The sequence below is a fragment of the Telopea speciosissima genome, chromosome 11 (assembly GCF_018873765.1).
Source record: "Telopea speciosissima isolate NSW1024214 ecotype Mountain lineage chromosome 11, Tspe_v1, whole genome shotgun sequence".
NCBI classification, from domain to species: domain Eukaryota; kingdom Viridiplantae; phylum Streptophyta; class Magnoliopsida; order Proteales; family Proteaceae; genus Telopea; species Telopea speciosissima.
In genome coordinates this window covers 10,000,570-10,021,446 of record NC_057926.1, presented here as the reverse complement: position 1 = coordinate 10,021,446, position 20,877 = coordinate 10,000,570, and the positions used below count along the sequence as shown (strand labels likewise).

Here is a 20,877-nt window from a genome sequence, read left to right as displayed (position 1 = left end):
ATGAGGAGGGTATAAAGAAATCTATGCATGTGCAGTGTAGCGATCTTTTTGCCATTTTCAAATTACATATCAGTTATTAGACATGAAAAATGTAAATGAAAAAGATTGCTATATTGCTCTTGTGCAGATTCCTTTATACCCTTCTCATATAACAAATATTGGGTTGATTCACACTGATATTTCTCTATCCTACTCTAAACATGTGAGTCCCCTCTGGGTCCCATATTGATAATACCATTTTGTAACTCTTCATTGATAGTAGTCTGTAATATCCTTCTTACATTGCCCTGTTGGAAATTCTCTCCAAGTCAGTAATGTGGCAATTCCAACTGTTCGATATCTAGGAATAATCTGGATTAACTTTATTGTGTGTCCAATTTTACACAAATTTAATCATACCCTCCCATATTCTTATGTATTGGCATCTCTTTTGTATTTTTAGTAATCAGAGTTTCAGTTTTCCACTATAGTCTTATGTATGGCTGCTTGTTGAGATTTTGAGTGACTAAAGCTTCTCTATATTTTGAATTGTAATTGAAATAGTTGACCCTATCTGGACTTCTCAACTTCATCGATGGACAGTGGTCGAGTTGTGGAGATGAGAGGATCATTGTGTTCACAACCAATTACAAGGACCGACTTGACCCTGCTTTGCTACGACCTGGCCGTATGGATATGCACATTCACATGTCCTACTGTACACCATCGGGTTTCAAGCTCCTCGCTTCCAATTACCTTGGCATCTCTGATCATCCGCTCTTTGAGGAGATCGAACGGTTGATAGAGAAAGTTGAGGTGACCCCTGCAGAAGTGGCTGAGGAGCTGATGAAAAGTGATGACGTGGAGATCACCCTCAATGGTCTGATTAATTTCATCCATAGGAAGAAGAATATGGAACATGATCGAGTCAAAGTACTGGCAAAAGTCAATGATGATGGAGAAAGAGTTGATGGCAATGAAGGTGAAGAAGGGCAAAAGGTGCAAATGATTGAAAACCATATGTACAGGATGTCAAGGAAAAGCAAAAAAAAATTGAATATAAACAAAGAAATAAATGCACATAAATCAATCATTCTTTCATCCATCATATGATTATGAAAGAATGGCTCATTATTTCTATTTCTTATAAATCAATTATTGTTGCATCATGATTAAACATGGATCCGGCTCCTCTTCAGGGAGCCCAGTGCCCACGGGGGCATCCAAGGATTGAGCTGTGCCACACACACATCCCAGTGCACATCCAATTAGAATTTGGATGATGAGCACTAAATTAAATCCAAACTCAATGATAAGTCTATCCCAGATCACTGGGCAGATGTTAGGTTACATTTGGAGAAAGTGCTAGGCACCCTTGGAACATTCGATCCATACTGGTCTTCCTAAACCATACATTTGTTGAAAATTGTTGTTTATATGTGTTATGCACATAATTAATCTACTTTGAAAATGTTTAACTTATATTGGTTAAGGTTTATGAGCCTAGTTAGATTAATAAAATAATATCTTAATCCTAATTACTAACCCTATGTTAGGTATTTATGCAAATTATGCGTCCTAATTTGCTAAGTTCAGTCTTGCAAATTGTCAAAAACCTACGTTATGTTTGATATGGTGAAAGACACCACAAAATCTAGCTTAAAATAATGTCACTAGGGTATGCTTTTGGTAGTTACCTGAGTTTATCATTTCACACTAAATTCACACTGAAAAGGAGGAATTAATGAACCCTGATCATAGGAATGGTGAAAGGAGATTCATTTTTGACAGTTATTAGATTCGTCCCAGATGCTCAACTGGGAAGGCCTGGCTGGGCCAGGATGGGTTAATATTATACGGTCTACCCAACGGGGGTTTCAACGATCCGTGCAGCAAGGACGACATGCCCAATCTTGTTCTCATCCCTCCTCCGTCGAGTAGTGTTGTTTCTGCTCCAAGGCCGCGTGCCAATAACACCCCCCCACCCCCTTTTTGCCTATGAATGCTGGCCCTTCCTTAGTCTGGCCCTCTAATTCCCCCTTCCTCGTCGGCAGAAAAAGTACATCAAGTCTAAAGGCTCAGTGGCGATGAATGGTGTCCCCTGTTCATGTTATTGCAGCTACTCATGATTGGAAGACTACTCGTCAGTCCAATCGCCTTGCCTCCTTGGCAGGCAAGTTCCTTGATCAAGTTGGGTGTGCTAGTTTTTATTGATCTGCTCAGAGTTAGCCCTTGTACCTAGAGGTTTAGAGTTCTCCCTTTTGTGTATCATCTTCGGATTTCCCTTTATAGCTTGATTCAACTTTAGGGATTAAATATTGTCTTTTTTCTCATCCTTATTTCTGTATCATTCTTTCCTCTAATTTTTAGGGGGAAAGAATTCCTGAGCTTCGTTGAAAATATTAATAATTCACTCAAGAAAAAAAGTTATAACCAAAAAAGTAACCTATGCCAAATGGAGAACTGATCTACTCCCCATTCATGTGTTAGGTGCCTTTACCTTACTTTAGTTCCAACGGTAGGATATATGGGACCCCTTTCTTTAGCCACATGTAAAATTAGGCTATTCAACTCAAATGCATGGCCCAAAACCAGTAAATGGTATCCATTCTGAAGAAACTAAGTCAATGAATTCATAGCTGTGGAAAATATGTAGTACAGAAACCTACGAACCATTCATGGGACTGACTTATTAGTCTCTCACCATCACAAGTTGCAGGCGGACTTTGTTACAAGTTACAACTTCTATACAATCGATCTACTACTAGCACAACAACTGAATTACCTTAACCTTTCTCTCAAATCCATACTGTAAAAATTTATAGAAAAAAAGTGAATTAACAATAGATTATAAAACCATTAACACAATTTTTTTTTTAATATAATGCAATCAAAAAAATGTTCTCGAATGAATTTACAACAAATCAAACAATAGAACACGAAAAGTTGCAAGGAACAATCGGTTGCAGTACCTCCCATTCCGCATTCCCGCTGATAGAATTGAAACCAGGGTGCAAATTGAAATGAACTGTTTTACTAGAAGAAGTAATCTTCAAACACCTCCGGCTCCACCTCCAAATGAATTAAGATATAAACATACGAGGAGTTGAATTCCACATCAATAATCATCATCATGATAACCATCATATCCGTCCTCTTCATTTCCATAATATGATCCATCACCATAAGCTAATTCACCATCCCCTTCTTCATAGTCATCCTCCCTGAAATCATCATTGTTGTCCACCACATCTGATACAACTTCTTTCTCACCTGATTCTTCACTGATTTGCGGCCCATACGCATCATTGTCAGGATCTGATTCAACACGTTTTTTCTTGGAGTTCTCAGGAGCAGTCTATCAAGGATCCATGTGAATTTAAATAAGTGAATTGCACTATAGAATCCAAAAATAAAATAGAAATCCAAACAGAAAAATGTGCATGTAATTTACAGAAGCTCTACCGAATCCCAGCAGAAAAAAACAGAAAAATCTCTGATGAAACAAGCAGTTGGTAGACTTGCTTCCCGAACTCTACTCCACCCCCCCCCCCTTCTTTTTCATTTCTTCATGGAATCTGATAAAGAACCCTTCATGCATGAAATTGGTTAGTGCCATGTGTGTCGGCACAATTTTACGTAATCCACACCTATGGGTCACTTGGACTGCCAGAACCCAGGGTTACATTCCAGAAGCAATATTCACATGATTTTAAGTATCCCTGATTGCTGATACAGCAACTTGCAGACTGGTGCACAAATTACTCAAGATAACCTTTATCTGGGAAGGCTATGATTTGTTGGACAATTCCACTATCTAGATTTCTTATATGTCCACATCTCTCATGCAAAAAAGTACACTCTCATTTGGATACTGTTTTGGTCCTACTCGAACTTTTCCTTACTATCCTAATTTCTCGTAGAAATTTAAATGGATTTAAATGAGTGTGGGGAAGAGGGTAGACCTTGGTGCAACGGTTAGGTTGCTCCATTGTGACCAAGTAGTCACGGATTCGAGTCTCTGGAAACAGCCTATCTGCAAAGCAGGGGTAATGCTGCGTACGTTATGACCCTTCCCAGACCTCCACAGTGGCAGGAGCCACGTGCACTGGGTATGCCCTTTTTTTCAAATGAGTGTGGGGAAAAGGTAAAACAAAAATTAAGGTTCCTGCCCAAAGAAGTGCAAACTCTGATTTGTTTATTTTTTTTGGTGGTGATGGGTGGGGGGAGAAGGGGAGGGGAGAGGTCTCATTCAGATTTTTCTAAGACACCCTCGAAATAACCTACCATGTGAGAGACCTTGCCATGCATATGGCGAATTTCATACCATTATGGAAGATGAGGTTTGACTGGTCACCAGTTTTTCATTTCCCTTTTTTACCATTTCCGTCCAGACTTGTAAATCATGCTTTCTTTCCTACAAGGAAAGGGAGCTTTCCTCATCGGATGCCTGACATGGCCAACAATAGAGTACCCACCAACAGAAGTACTGGAAGTCCCTCAAGAGTAACTTTATCTTTAAAAGCTATTTAAATGGCCTAGTGTTCACATGTATAAATATAGAGTATAAATAATTTATGCAAGACAAGTATCTACTGTCTTTATGTATTTATGCACGCAGATATATCCATACGAATGTATGTATACACTCATGCATGTTTGACATATGTTAGAGAGAGAGAGAGATGAAAGTGGGGTCACAGTGAAAGTAAAAAAGTGGAAATGAACATACAGAATCATCAAACAGCTTCTCCAGCACTTCATAGTTGATTTTTGAACTTAACCTCTGTCAAAGAAAAGATATTGATATTGGTAAAGATAATCAGAGTTCAACATGCAGAAACAAGATGAAATGCAGTCAAAATCTTTACCAAAAGAAAAGGCAAAAAACTAGCAGAATATTGGAGCATGCGTCATGTCAACGCCACAACCCTCCCTGCTCTAATTCATATCTATAGTAGAAATCTACATCACATTTAGAACTAATTTTTCTGCAGCATACCTTCTTAGTTAGCATTTCACGGGTGGCTTCAGCAGCAGTTTGAGCTGGAATTCCATTCCTAGAATTTGCCGCTCGTTTCTGTTTCCTTTCCTGCAAGGAACAATGAAACAAAAAAGATAGAGTGAGAAGAGAGTTTAAAGTAAAACAAGTAACCCAAAAAAATAAAGATGGTAGATTAAAAAAGTGGCAGAAAGGGACAGAAATTTAAGAAAGGAAACAGACAAACAATTCCAGAAAGATGCAATGACAAAATATCAACATTATCCATTTAATCTTTACAACATAGATGTTGAAAATTTAGACAACCAAACAAGCCAGCTTGACAGCAGGGACAAAGCCATGATTTTCTTTTGATGAGGAAACACTACAACAACAAATGTTGGGGTTTACCAGAATGGGAAGTAATACCAAGGTTGTCTGGCATGTGACATAAATGCCATGTGGCAGCTTAGGGAACCGAAAAAATATGTTTTAGACCTTGCCTCTCCAGCTGGTTGTGTATCTTAAAGAAATTCAACATGTCATAAAAGTGAAATGATCTTCTTACACAACCTAAGGCCAATTTTGGACAACTAAAAACAAAGATAAGAATCAAGTACATATTGTAATTGTTTCAATTGGTCTAATGGGCCTTTTTTGGGGATGGGTGGGGTAACAGCCATATTGGCCGTTTATGTTGCTCAAATCAAACATCCACCCTACTAAGCTTATAAAGATTCCCTTCTCTAAAGAGAAGCAGTATAATGAAATAAAAAGGAATTACACACACAATATATGTGTGTGTGTGTGTGTGAATAAAAGGAATAAAGAGAATAAGACGGATTTTAATTGGAATTGACATCTCCTCATCTTCTTGATTACTTGCCGAAAACTACCCTATGTTTCAAAATAAAACATCATCAAACTTCAACAAGTGCATAGGCAGGGAAGAAAAGAAAAGAGAAGTGGAGGGGAAGGGGAACTCATTTTAAGAAATTCAAATAAAAAGCAGTAGTAGAAAGAGAGAATAAAATTCAGAGCACTGATGGATGAAGTGTTTATTCTTTTTAACTTATCATTTATTTAACTTTTATATGTTATGAAAAAAATACATGAGTTAAAGAGGAAGAGAATATAGTTATAAAGATGAGACTCTATTGGCAGAATCGTGGGTTAGAAAGAGAGAATTAGAGAATAGAATGTTATGTATTCATTGATAGGTAAACCCCTCTATTTATAATAAAGGGGAAAGTTACTGTTAAGATATATCAGAATACCACGTGGGGGTATGGTATTCTGGTCTTTTTCCTTTTTATTTTATGTTTTATGTATTCCTAGATTCCTAGTCATATTTCGGCTAGGACTAGGGCTTCTCTTTTTATTGTTTTTCCCTCAGCCTAGTTCTACTTTTGGTATTCCTAGTTGTATTAGGAATTCCTAATAGGATTAGGACTGAGGCAGCATTCCTATTTTTACTTTAATTAGTTGTAATTCAATTATTATAAATAAAGGGCCTGGGTGATCTATTTCGATCACTCAAGCATTCTCTCAATTCTCTCTTCTAATATGGTATCAGAGCAGGTCTCTCTGACCTAACCTGGTTCCTACCCTTCCCCCCTTCCATCGTTCTCTTTTCCATCCTTTTTTCACTCGATATCCATTCCCCTCCCCTCCCACTCAAATTTCTTCACCTTTTTTTCTGTTTTTCCTCTTCAATTAGGGCAGATCTAATGAGGTGATCTGTGAGATAGATGCTGCCCTAATTTATCACCTCACTAATTGATTATTTAATAAGGTTTTGGTTCGATAGCTGCTGCCCACACTTCTGCGATATTTTTTTGGAGTTCTCCCTTGCTGAAGACCAATTTCTCCTTGCCATTAAAGCTGGTTTTCTTGGGATCCATCACTGCAGGCTTTCTGGACAGCTGTTGTCTCTGTTTCTCTTCCCACCATTGAGGCATATATCCACATTGATCTCTTTTCCAGGTTTTTTTTTTGACAAAAACCTGCTATTTCTTGATCTGGTTTTTTTTCCTCTCTGCCTGGGCTGCTGTTTGAACACATCTGCATCAACTTCAAGGCTGTCTCTACAGCATTTTATCACTGGTTGAAGACCCCTTAATTTCTATTTGAAGACCCCCAAATCCCAATCGATAATTCTACTCTAGGGTTTTTCTTCAATACCCTACCTATCGAACTTTGGATTTAGGGCTGCTTGTTGCTGCCACAGGGATTCATCCAATTTTTTATTTCTGTTTTGCTGCCACTGTGTTCTCTACAATATGGGGGACTCAGAAGTGACCACGGCCAACTCTGGATTTGATTCTCAGCCACGGACAGAATTCCTCCCTTATGCTGCATCTATCAAACTTGATGGATCTAATTACCTCCTCTGGGCCAGATCTCTCTCCTTAACTGTGGCTGGTAGGGGACTTAGTGAGCATCTTCATGGCACCTCCAAACAGCCTACTGAAGAAGGCACTGCCAAGACCCGATGGGCTGCCAATGATGCTATGGTTATGTCTTTTGTTTTGAACTCCATGCCACCACAGGAGCTTTCCAGCCAATATCTTCTTCTTGACACCGCTGCACAAATATGGGCTGCTGCTAAGGGCACTTATGGACATTTGGGGAATGATGCACAGGTGTATGACATTCGGAAGACACTCCATTCTACTACCCAAAAGGAGCTGTCCGTGACTAAGTACTATGCTGTCCTCAAAAGTCTGTGGCAACAATTGGATCACTATGCCTCCTTTCAGCCCTCTACAGCTGCTGATGTTACTGCTTATTCAGCCTATGTGGATAAGTTTCGTGTTTATGACTTCCTGGCTGGTCTTAATGCTGATTATGATCCAATCCGTGTGCAAGTCCTTGGTAGAGTGCCTTTCCCTACATTAGAGCAGGCCTTCTCTTATGTTCTTACAAAGGAAACACGTCGGGCTGCAATGATGTTGGGTCCTTCTGTTGAAAGATCAGCCCTACAGGCTGTTGGTTCTAAAGCCACTTTTTCTGACTCTAATGCTACTGCTACTGCTGCTGCCCCTCCGAAGGAGCCTGTCAAGTGTGAACATTGCCATAAACTATATCACACTAAGGCTCAGTGCTGGAAATTACATGGGAAGTATTTTGAGGCTAAACGTGGTCGTGCTAAACCTAAAAACAAAGCCAATCACACTGAAAGTGTAGCTCCGGCACCCACGGCTGACAATAGTTTCTCCCAGGAGGAATTCCAAGCTCTCAGGCGTATGTTACAGTCTTCCACTACATCTGTTCCTGCCGGTTATTCCACACCATCAGGTTCCCACTTTGCCCGCTCAGGTATCCCTTTTGCTGGTCACTGTGCATCGATTGTCTCCTCTCCCTGGATTATAGACTCCGGTGCCACTGATCACATGATAGGTTCTTCTAACCTTTTTTATAAATATTCCCCTTGTTTTGGGAAGGACAAAGTTCGGGTGGCTGATGGTTCCCTCTCCTCTATTTCAGGCAAGGGGTCCATCAGTTGCTTTCCTTCCCTTACTCTATCCTCTGTTTTGCACATTCCACGATTTACTACTAACCTTCTTTCTATTAGTAGTATTATCAAAAATTTAAATTGCAAAGTGACTTTTTTTCCTACTCATTGTGTCTTTTAGGAACTGGACTCTGGGAGGACGATTGGATCGGGTAGGCTGCATAGTGGATTGTATCTCCTTGATGATGGACCGCAACAAGCTTTACCTTCCCAATTATGCCAGTCATCTTCTTTTTCTTCTGAATTACATCAATGGCATTCTAGATTAGGACACCCCTCTTTGGGCACTTTATCCCTTTTGTTTCCTGCTTTGTTTAAAGATTGGCATAAGGAAGATTTTTTTTGTGAGCCTTGTGTCTTGGCCAAACAGACACGTTTCATTTATCCTATATCTAATAAACAAAGTTCTTCCTTATTTCACTTAATTCATTCTGATGTGTGGGGACCTAGTCGTAAGACCTCTCTTAATGGCCAACGATGGTTTGTTACTTTTATTGACTGTCATTCCTATTTCACTTGGGTATACCTTATGCATAACAAGAGTGAAGTCTTCTCTTGTTTTCAGCATTTTCATAAAATGATCCAGACTCAGTTTAATGCCTCTCTCAAAATTTTGAGAAGTGACAATGGGACAGAATATATGGAAGGTCAGTTCCAAAAATACCTTTCTGCCCATGGCATTTTACACCAAACCAGTTGTGTTGATACTCCAACCCAAAATGGTGTGGCTGAGAGGAAAAATCGCCATCTCTTGGAGGTGGCTCGAGCCTTAATGTTTGCCCGTCATGTTCCATCCTTTTATTGGGGGGATGCTGTCCTTACTGCAGCCTATTTGATTAATAGGCTGCCGACTCGGGTTCTTGCTTCCAAGTCCCCTATCGAGCTTTTACATGGCTCTTCCTTTTTTATTGTTCCCCCTAAGGTGTTTGGGTGTGTCTGTTATGCTAGGGATACTAAATCTCTTGGCAAACTTGAGCCCCGTAGTCTCCGCTGCATTTTCTTGGGTTACTCTGCCACCCAAAAAGGGTACAAATGTTATTATCCCCCTGCCCGCTGTACCATGGTCAGTATGGATGTTATCTTCCACGAAACTCTCTCTTATTATTCGTCCCCACCTCTTCAGGGGGAGAGTTCTAGTGAAGATGTGTTGACCGTTGACCCCCCTCTTAGGCATGTTTATGAGGAGTCTACTCCTCCTATCCCTGATGCTGAGCCAAATGTCCCTGCTGTTTCGAGTATGCCTACCCTTACCCTTCCCTCTATGTCAAGGGGAGATATTCCTACACAAGGGGAGGTTCCTCATTCTCCTTCAGGGGGAGATGTTCCTGCACAGGGGGAGGTTTCTACAATTCCTACTCAAGGGGAGGTCACCCCAGTCCAGAGAACCATTGGTGAATTTCAGCGAAGGATTGATGCGACAAATTTGAAGGTTTTTTCAAGGAATAAGACCAGAACTAGGGAGCTACAATCCACTGTGACACCTGTTCCGGTCCAATTGCCACCTCCGGCTCCGGAACCTACTTCTCCACCTGGTAATACTTCTTCTTTGGATCTCCCCATTGCTGTTCGCAAAGGTGTGAGAACTTGCACTCAACATCCTTTATCTCATGTTGTTTCTTATGATTCTTTGTCTCCATCCTTTCGTGCATTTGTTTCCTCGCTTTCTTCTGTTCGTATTCCTCAAAATTGGCAGGAAGCTCTTACAGATGGAAAGTGGAAGGCTGCAATGATGGAAGAAATGGACGCCTTGAAAAAAATAAACACATGGGAGCTTATGACTCTTCCACCAGGGAAGTGAACTGTTGGATGCAAATGGGTGTTTGTAGTGAAACAGAAGGTGGATGGAACTGTGGATAGGTATAAGGCACGTCTCGTGGCCAAAGGATTTACTCAGACATATGGGATAGATAACCAGGAGACCTTTACTCCTGTTACTAAGCTGAATACTGTCCGAGTACTTTTATCTTGTGCAGTTAATCTTGGATGGGACTTACAACAGCTTGATGTCAAAAATGCCTTCCTCAATGGGGAACTCGATGAAGAGGTTTACATGGACATTCCACCAGGGTTTTCTTCTGATAGCAATCGAGGCAAGGTTTGCAGATTGAAACTTGCTCTCTATGGATTGAAATAGTCCCCCCGAGCATGGTTTGGCCGTTTTCACAAAGCAATGGTTTCTGTAGGCTACAAGCAAAGTAATGCAGATCACACTTTCTTTATCAAGAGAGTAGGTGAAAAACTCACTATCTTGATAGTCTACGTTGATGATATTGTGGTCACTGGCAATGATACAGTTGAGATCAGTAGGTTGAAGACATTTCTTAGCTAAGAGTTCGAAATCAAGGATCTAGGAAAACTAAGGTATTTTCTTGGGATTAAAGTTGCCAGATCTTCAAAAGGCATCTTTCTTTTCCAACGAAAGTATGTCCTAGACCTACTGACTGAGACTGGTTTGTTAGGATGCAGTCCTTCAAATACTCCTATGGATGCAAATGTTCGTCTCAAGGAAAAGGAGGGTGATCCAGTTGATAAAGGGCGATATCAAAGACTAGTGGGAAAGTTGATTTATCTCTCTCATACTCGTTCCGATATTACGGTTGTTGTTAGTCTTGTTAGTCAGATTATGCATGATCCCTATACTTCACATATGGAGGTTGTTCTTCGGATTCTTCACTACTTGAAGTCCGCTCCTAGGAAAGGAATTCTCTTGGCTCCTCATGGTCACCTACGCATTGAGGTGTACACTGATGCTGATTGGGCAAGTTCTCCAGACCGTAAGTCTATTTCTGGCTACTGTTCTTTTGTGGGTGGTAATCTTGTCACCTGGCGTAGCAAGAAGCAAAATGTGGTGGCCCGTTCTAGTGCTGAGGCAGAATTTCTTGCTATGGCACATGGTATTTGTGAGCTGCTCTGGTTAAAAGGTTTGCTACAAGATCTTGGCGTTGCTATTCGCCTTCCTATGATGTTGTATTGCGATAACAAGGCTGCCATTAGTATTGCACATAATCCGGTACAGCACGATCGCACGAAGCATGTTAAGGTGGATCAGCATTTCATCAAGGAAAAGTTAGAGGAAGGCCTTATTTGTGTTCCTTATGTGAAGTCTGCTGATCAGCTTGCTGATATGTTCACCAAGGGACTGCCTGGACGGGTCTTTCATCCTAACCTAGTCAAGTTGGGCATGCTTGATATCTTTGCTCCAACTTGAGGGGGAGTGTTAAGATATACCAGAATACCACGTGGGGGTATTTTGGTCTTTTTCCTTTTTATTTTATGTTTTATGTATTCCTAGATTCCTAGTCATATTTCGGCTAGGACTAGGGCTTTTCTTTTTATTATTTTTCCCTCAGCCTAGTTCTACTTTTGGTATTCCTAGTTGTATTAGGAATTCCTAATAGGATTAGGATTGAGGCAGCATTCCTATTTTTACTTTAATTAGTTGTAATTCAATTATTATAAATAAAGGGCCTGGGTGATCTATTTCGATCACTCAAGCATTCTCTCAATTCTCTCTTCTAATAGTTACAAAGGGACTGAAATAGACACAATTACCCCTAACTAGCTGACTCTATAAGGGCAACAACTTAAACCTAATGACATAAGAATTAAACTACCCCCAAAAGGACCAGAACACCCTCACGGTATTCTGGATTACATATTCCAACACTCCCCCTCAAGCTGGATTATACAAATAAGTAAAGAAAGAAGATCCATCTTGAACTAATATGAAAAAAACTCCAATATTCTTACACTCCCCCTCAAGTTGGCGCATACAAGGCACTAATGCCCAACTTGAACAACAAAGGTGCAACAGAGTCTAATCTTGACAGATGAATACAGCTCCCAAATAAACCTTCAAGAACTTAAAAAATAGATCTTCAAATCCTGGGCAGACTTGATCAACAAACTTTTACCAATCTTCAATAGCTGTCCAATGACATAAAATCTTGAAATGTAGAACTAGGGCAGCAAGCAGCGGAATAAACTTAATTAGGTAACGGAAATAATCAACCCAATTGTAAATCCTCATATAGGTAGGCAACAAATCCTCAAATAAGCAGGCAACAACCAAATATCTTCAATACTTTAATACTTCAATCTCCCCCTTACGGAAAACTCAACCCAATAACGAAGGATACCCAATGGTAATGGTGGAAACACTGATCTTCTATGTTTTGCACCAAGTATTCTTGCAAGTTCTGCTTTTGCAATGTCTGCAGGTGTACTGTACATAATCTCCCCCTCACGTGTAGTACTACACGTGTATATAACAGAGATGATGAATGAGATAGTGCAAAAGGATAACCTTCCAGAGTTCTCCAGAGGTGCTATAGGTAATGGAAAAGAGGAAGTAATGGCAAAGTAGATTATACCATAAACTTCCAAAGTGGTTATTGATAAATGCCAAAAGTATGGTATGGGAGATGGGTAAGGAAAAAAAGCAGTGGGATAAAGAAACATGGATAAAAAACAACACAACATAATAATCTTCAACCTTCTTCAATCGATCAAACTAACTCTGAAACACCAATCTCCAATGATCAGATCTGAATTAAATAAAAAAACAGGTCTGATTTGTTATAAGGAAAAGGCACCATTCTTCAAAACTTGATTGATCTTCACAAGGAAGAACCAATGTGCTAAATTCCAATCTGTAAACTCCCACATGCTAAATAGAACTGACGAAGATATCTGGGCAGAATTGATGTAATAAACTTCAAAAAAACTTGGATCAGATCTGAATTAGTGAACAATGCTAGGATCAAGCTCTCAAAGTAAGCTGGATTTAAATCAGTAGAGAAAAATTCACACAACTGAATAGGTTTGTAGTTGCAACCAATAACTATGGAACACACTGTTGTAATCCCAAATAAACTGATCTCCAAGGTAGTAGGTTCGAGTCTTCAACAATGAAAGAAATTCGATCTCCAATAGTAGAATACTCAGTCTCAAGAACAGGGCAGCAGTAGTCCTCATAAAGGCAGCAATAACATGTCAACCAGTCATGTTTAAAGAAGCCAATCAATAGAACTATCAAGGTATGTAGTAAATCTCAATAGAACCAGCAAATATTAAGATAATAACTCAGCAGATCCAATAGTAAGTGATGCAGCCAGCCACATAGGAACTAGAAAATAAATAGGTTGATTGATGTAGAAGGTGACCATAAGGAAGAAACCTGAATTTCGTCAAAAAAACTCCATGAATGATGCTGAAACTTGGGTCGAGTACTCCTCTGACGGTGACAAAACACTCCTCAAAAAATCAGTAAGAGAGAACTGCCCTAACCCTTAGATTGATTATAGTCAGGGTTTTGACAAAAACCCTGAAACTTGAGATCGATTGGAGGGTAGGGGGCTTCAAAAAACTGATGATGACTTGTCAAAGTGTGATTCTTGGCATAGATGCTGTCCACAGCAGCTTGAATGGATCTCCAATACGAACACCCAATCTCTTGCAGGGTTTGAGACTTGATCTTCAAGTGGGAGAAACACCAAAAAGTGTAGAAAAAATAGGGCAGCAGATATCTTGTGTAAAAGAACTTCTTCTAGCCATAAATAATTGAAGTAAATTGCTTCTCTTGATAGTAGAAACACCTAAAAAAACTCCAGAAGCAGCAGGAAACCCTAACCTAAAAAATCAAATAATGTTAGGGTTTTGGAAATCCCGAAAAAATAGAGATCGATTGGGGTAGGGGTCTTCTAGAAAACTTGGATAGGTGTAAGATTGAGGTCGAGTAGTCCTAATAATGGAAGTAATTGAGGTCAAGTGGTCCTAGTAATGGAAGTAATCAGCCCTCCACAAATCAGCAAAATCTAAAACCTGTAACCCTAAATTCGATTGGAGTCAAGGTGTAGTCAGGTTTTTAGCAGGTAACCAAATTAGAAGGTTAAGGAAGCTTTGTTGTCAAAACTAATCCAGCCATCAGAAAGGGTCCAAACTCAGGTCGATTGGGGCTTATAGTAGTAGAGAATCACCCCCCAAAAATCAACTGCATCTGAAAGGTGGAACCCAAAAAATCGATGGAGTGAGGGTTTTGAAAAAAAAAACCCTGATAAAGGAGATCGATTGAGTAAATCAAGGCTGGGAAAGCAAAGAAAGGAGAGTAGATGGAAGAGGGTAGAAAGGTGCTAGAAAATGTTGCATAGGAGGCTCCAACAATGGAGGATCAGCCTTCATAAGTGGAAAAATCTGATCTTCAAGGAATTCTGGAAAAAACTCCAAATCGCAGGTATGCTTCCAGCAGAATTTCAATGGAAAAAATAGATTGGATGGAGGAGGGCAGCAGCTAAATCAATGGTTTAGGTTTTTACCTCATTAGTACTGCCCCCTTACAAGGATGAGAAGAAAAAAAACAGAAGAAGGTGAAACCGAGAAAGAGAGAGAGAAGTTGATTGAAGGATAAAAGGGTTTTTTTTTCTTTCTAACCTAGATCAGACCTGCTCTGATACCATGTTGGCAGAATCGTGGGTTAGAAAGAAAGAAATTAGAGAATAGAATGTTATGTATTCATTGATAGGTAAGCCCCTCTATTATAAATAGAGGGGAAAGTTACAAAGGGACTGAAATAGGCACAATTACCCCTAACTAGCTGACTCTATAAGAGCAACAACTTAAACCTAATGACATAAGAATTAAACTACCCCCAAAAGGACCAGAATATCCTCACCGTATTCTGGATTAAATATTCCAACAAACTGATATATTTTTATTGGTTTAAAGTCGTAATTCAATAGAATTGAGGTACAAGTTTGCATCCCCCCCTCCCTTTTCCTCAAAATTTTATATGTACATTTCATGGGGCTGGTGCAAAAATAAAAAGGATCGATTAACTGGTTGAGAACCGGTAAGTGATAAGCCAGTAGATGAGGACCTTTTAGTTAGATGATGAAGATGGAGATGGATGATGGTGGTTGATGATGATGATAATTGATGGAGGTAGATAGCTTTGGCTGCTAGAGTCCACTAGAGCCCCACCCAAGAGATCCACCTTGGATGTAATTTGCTGAGTTCACAGCCCACCTGAGATCCACAGGCTAAATTTCACAAGAGAGTTCTTTGTCTTCAAAATCTGGTGTTCCAGAGAAAAGCCCATGGTTTCATTATATAGAGGGTAGGCATTAAAAGCGATTGGGATACATCAACTTACATTAAATAGAATTTTGGATTTTCAACACCTAGAAACTAAAACCAAGACATAGGGAAGTACAACCAAGAAAGTGACTTAGAAAAACTAAGACTCTTAATGACTAATAACAAATACACAGGAGCATGAACAACCTCATAACTCCACCTAGGAAACTGAAAAGACACATAGTAAGAGTAAATACTAGCCTAGGAAAATGAAAAGGCAGAACCGCTGGGTTTAATTCACCCAGGCCAGCATAGGTGTCGACCTATGGGCTGGGCCTTTTAGGCCTGGTCCTGCTAGTCTTGTGGACAAAAATCTGGCCTTGGGCTGGGCCTGGTTGGCTAGGCCTGACGGGCTGGCTCAATGCCCTACATCAACTCTTCCTTTCTTCGAAAAAAACTCGACCTCTAGTTTTGGTATGCTTCGGGAAAATCTTCAGGTGATGTGAATCAAACTTTAAACCAAAGAAAATGTCGGGCAGTTGACAGTAGTTAGGGATGTAGTCGATCAGTTGTGGTTCATCTTTCTACCTTTACATTCTTACTTTCTTACAGGGAGGATAAGAATACAAACTGGAATGGGAGACTACAAGAACTAACACATGAAATCTCCTAGCTAATGTCTATTAAAATTACCTTTGAAGTTAAAGACAAACATATCCTAACGAACTGCACAACTACAATCCCACTTATGGAGATAACAAATGGTTTAGAATATCACTCAGACGCTTGTAATGTCAAAAGTCCACTTCTTGTCATGCAACAAAATTTTAAAACTAATTTTCACAGTTCATTACATCAGAAAGACAAACTACGGAAATATAATCATCAAGGGATTAAACATTAGCCCAATCAACTACCTTTCTTGATTTTGCCACAGCTGCAGCAGTGGCAGCAGCAAGTTCCCGTGCATTGAGCAAGTCTTCTGAACAATTCTGTAAGTCAGACTCCTGTGCTTCCTTAACGGCAGCAGCTGCGGCTTCCTTGGCTGCTTGTTCCTGGTACAGATGTAAAGCTAAAACTGAATCTTAAGAGGCAATAATTGACAGTAAAATCTGTCTTAAGTAAAAAAGTAACCATTAGAAGCAGCAATTGACAGTTACATCTATATCTTTAGTGCAGAAGAATAAGCATTTATGAGGTAGGTGCACTACCTTGGACCGACCCAAATTTGGGGACCCAGACGAAGATGAACCAGTTCCAGTTTGAGTTTTGGTTCAGTAGGATATTTTACTTTATGGTCTATCTTGTAATTGGGTCCATTAGGAGTTTGATTTATTTTATAATTTCTATTTATTGCTGTTGATGGAATCGTGGTAGAGTTAGTTCAAGATATAGTGAAGTTCTATTTCAATTTTTGAGTTACCTTAGGAGTCTTTGGAGTCTTGTATTTCCGTATTAAATTTACCAGCTTGTAACCAAGAAAAACAGATTGAATAGAATGGAATAGTTGAGTTGTGGTTTGAGTAGCCTGTGTGGCTGTGCGTGTGCACTCTTCTCCCCCCCCCCCCCCTACTTCCTCCTATGTGATCCCTTCTCTCCCCTGCAACTCTGAGAACCCATTCTCAGATTTTCTCCCCCGGCCCTCCACCAATTTGGTATCAGATCCGAATCATCCCTCCCTGTCACTCTCTCTCATCGGATTCTTCTCTTTCCTATTCTCTCTTTACCTGATACTGCTCTGCCATACAACCCGCAGCAGTGAAAAAAAAAAAGATAGCAAACACCATCCCCATCTCCAGCACCTCTTCTTCACCCCTCATCCAAAGCCTCAATCCAGACCCCCCCTCCTATCAAGTATCGACTCCCGCTGTAACCCTTCCCTCTCGATTTCCACCAATACATCCCCAAACCTCAATTTAAACCCGCCCCTTTCAATGTCACTTTGTTAGCAAAACCCAGGCCGACCCTCCCTTTGATTTCCCACAAGCAAAACCCCACCTCCCGAGAGTTTCGCAAAACAAAAAAAGAGAACAGAGAGAGCGAGAGACAGAACCAGAAAAGAAAACAAAAAAAAGGGAGGCGAGAAGAGAAGAGAGAGTGAGACAGCAACCCCCCTTCCCCTGGGAAAGGAAAGAAAAAACTCATACCTGTTTCGGATCTCCTCCACTGCATCGTTCCCTTCAAAGTCGCATAGATCATCCAAGCTGTTATCCCAAGAACTCGCAGCGTCTCTTTCGCTGCTTTCCCTCTGGTTCAACTGCATAGTACACTCCATTTCGAAGTGGAACACCAGCCGCGGGTTGTCCACTTGTCCGATTGGAAGAAGACAGCCCACGATAAGTTCCTCTATTACAACTCATTCTTCCTATATTACCCCCTCCCTTTATCCTTATTCTACAGTCCTTATTTTAGCCTCAATTCCGAGTTTGCCTCCATCTTTAATTCTTAATCTTGTTCCGTCCTTTCTTATTCAGATATCCCTTGTTTCGTCCTTATTCAGATGTCCCAATAACCCTTAGAGATTCTATTTATTTACAGCAGAGCTGAACCTGAGGCTACATCATGGAGGTTGATCAATACGATTTGCTCCTTTCAATTAGAGATGGTTTCCATAAATTGCAAACAACACTTCTTGATTTGAAAACAGGTTGTCGGGAGCTTGCCAATAATAATAACCGCTTCTACGATAAGGTGTCAAGTATGATAGAATCTTCCAAAAGCGGATCAAAGGTGGCCAACGAACGTGAGGATCAAGGTTGCAATTGAAGAATTGATCGACAGTCCGATTTCAGAAGTGACACCCCACACTTAGATTCCCACCGAAGAGACGTTGTTTGCTAACAACCATCACAAGATCGTGACAGTTGATCATGAGATGCACTAGATCATCACTACATCAAAGTCAATATTTGTGGATGCTGATCGATTGGTACTGATTCTTTCGTTTTACAAAACTCAAGGTTGAGTTTTTCTCAACACCGAAGGAATGATGCAGGTGCATTACAATGGACCGACCCGAACCTGTTTGGGAACCCAGACACAGACGAACCGGGTTCAGTTTGAGTTTTGGTTCAGTAGGATATTTTACTTTATGGTTATTAGGAAGGGAGAATATCCCTCTCAGGATTAGCGTTAGAAGATAGTGCTATTCCCGAGATGGGCTCCCTCTCTTTTATTTTATTTTATTTATTTTCCTTTTCTGCCCTTGTAACTAACCCTACATCTAATATACTTTCTTCTCTGGCTCTCTCTCTCATTACGGGAGAGCAGCCAGCCTCTTGGCTCTCAATCTCTCTTCTCCTCCTTCTTCCTTCTCTTTTTTCTCTATTTCTCTGCATATTTCACCTTATTTACATGGTATCAGAGAACTCTATTTCTCTTTTTTTCTCTATTTCGAGAATCTCGACCTCCTCAGTACTCCTAGAGTCATAGTATTATATTGTTGGGACTTGGGACTATGTAATATGCATTGTGAACTATGTTATTCATTGTACTTGGATTGGGTGTCTATGAAATATGCATTGCGAACACTTCACAGTAATACTTCCAACCAAGGGTGCAAATCCAAAACATCAAATTGGGTGTTATTTTTTCCAATTTGAAGCTTTAAATATGTTTATTAAGATTAAAACAAGCTTCCCTTAAAGTTTCGGGGCGAATTGTGGCCATTAGCCCACCAAAACATAGTTCTGATTAAAAAAAAAAAAAAACAAGTACATTGTCTCGGCGAGATCTTGAGAACTCGGAAAACTCGACCTGGTTGCGATGGTTGTTCGAGACGAGTTTTTGAACCATGCTTGCTGGTTTGAACTCAGTACTGGTAGAGTTCCTTTTTTCAGAATTGATTTTAATCAATTGTTTAGGACAGATTGGTGTTTATTTAACCTATTGCTGTTCGGTGTTGCTTCCATTCGAAGTTTGTCTACGGCTGATTTCTGAGTGCTATTTTGGGGGATTTGTCTGGTCTATCTTGTGTTATTTGGCTTTTTTTTGTCTTGCTGGTTTTAATGGGAGAGACACAGAAGGATGCAAAATTGATGACTGAGGTGGTATCCTCTTCATCTACTTTTCTTACTTCCAAGAAGTTGGAAGGCAGCTCTAATTTTCAGCAATGGCATAAGATTTTGTCATTGGTACTCACAGCACGAGGGGATAAACATCACTTGACAGGCTGAAACCTGAGGGTACACATGAGGCTACATGGGAGATTACTGATGCTCGTATTTTAGGCCAGACGCTGAACTCTATGGATAGTGATATTGTTGATCTTGTGACCCATATTAATGCAGTCAAGGAGTTGTCGGATTACTTGACTGTGTTATATTCTGGACATAATAATCTTTCACAAGGATTTATGGGTTGTCACAAGAATTTTATCTTGTTGATAGGAAGGGTCGTCCTCTTACACAACACTTTGCTGATTTTAAACGAATATCTGAGGAGTTGAATGCCCTGCTGCCCATTACATCTGATGTGACACAAATGCAGAACCAATGTGAACAGTTGGCAGTTATGAGTTTCTTGGGCAGCTTGGGACCAAAGTTTGATTATGTTCAATCTCAGAATCTTGGTGGTGACAAGGTTCCCTCTCTTGCAAACATTTTTTCTCGGGTTCTCCGTGTATCTTGAGATACTACCCATGATTTTACTTCTGGTTATAGCACTGCACTTGTTAGTAGTGGCCGTGGAGGAGGCTGTGGTGGTACTGGTAAAATTCAAACTTCTAGTGTACCTCCATCATCTAGTGCCCATGGCACATTTGATAACTCTGATAAATCTGGTCCTGTGAAGACCTGCCACCATTGTGGCAAACCTGGTCATATCCAGCGTTTCTGTTGGAAGCTTCATGGCAAACCTTCTCAACCAAAGTGCCCAACACTGCTCCTACTGAACCAGCAGCCCCATTCTTGCCTATGGAGTAGCGTTGTGTGACTTTAACTATGACAGAGGAGGAATATGCTTGGTATAATCAGGCTAAGGCATCTCAGGAGTCTTCTTCCACTACTACTTTTGTTCAGACAGGTAATGCCACTACATGTCTCTCCACTTCTAGGCCCTGGATCATTGGATCAGGAGCCTCAGATCACATGTCTGGAATTTCAGGTATTTTTTCCTCCTTACAGACCTCTTCTTCCAGTGTTATCCTAGCTTACGGTTCTTTTGCAACAGTCAAAGGCACTAGTACTATTCAACCCACATCCACCTTGTCTTTGTCTTCAGTATTATATCTACCTAAATTCCCATTTAATCTTTTGTCAATTAGTCAACTCACTAAGGCATACAATTGTTCCATAAACTTTTTTCCTGACTCTTGTGTTTTTCAGGA

The 20,877-nt window shown here is 40.2% G+C and overlaps 1 protein-coding gene across 5 annotated transcripts in view; it reads right to left on the bottom strand.

Moving 5' to 3' along the window:
* Positions 1 to 2,980: 2,980 nt before the first annotated feature.
* Positions 2,981 to 20,877, bottom strand: part of LOC122646021 (transcription factor IIIB 90 kDa subunit) — a 100,454-nt gene continuing 82,557 nt past the window's right edge. For 4 of the 5 annotated variants that reach the window (XM_043839474.1, XM_043839475.1, XM_043839476.1 and 1 more), the window contains 4 exons: positions 16,469 to 16,606; positions 4,982 to 5,071; positions 4,712 to 4,765; positions 2,981 to 3,337 (listed from right to left, as the gene is read on the bottom strand). In XM_043839474.1, the coding sequence (XP_043695409.1) occupies positions 3,098 to 3,337; positions 4,712 to 4,765; positions 4,982 to 5,071; positions 16,469 to 16,606 (522 nt within the window). In that variant the 3' untranslated portion in view covers positions 2,981 to 3,097. The remainder of the gene's footprint in view (positions 3,338 to 4,711; positions 4,766 to 4,981; positions 5,072 to 16,468; positions 16,607 to 20,877) is intronic. The other variant, XM_043839477.1, reaches the window with a different exon arrangement.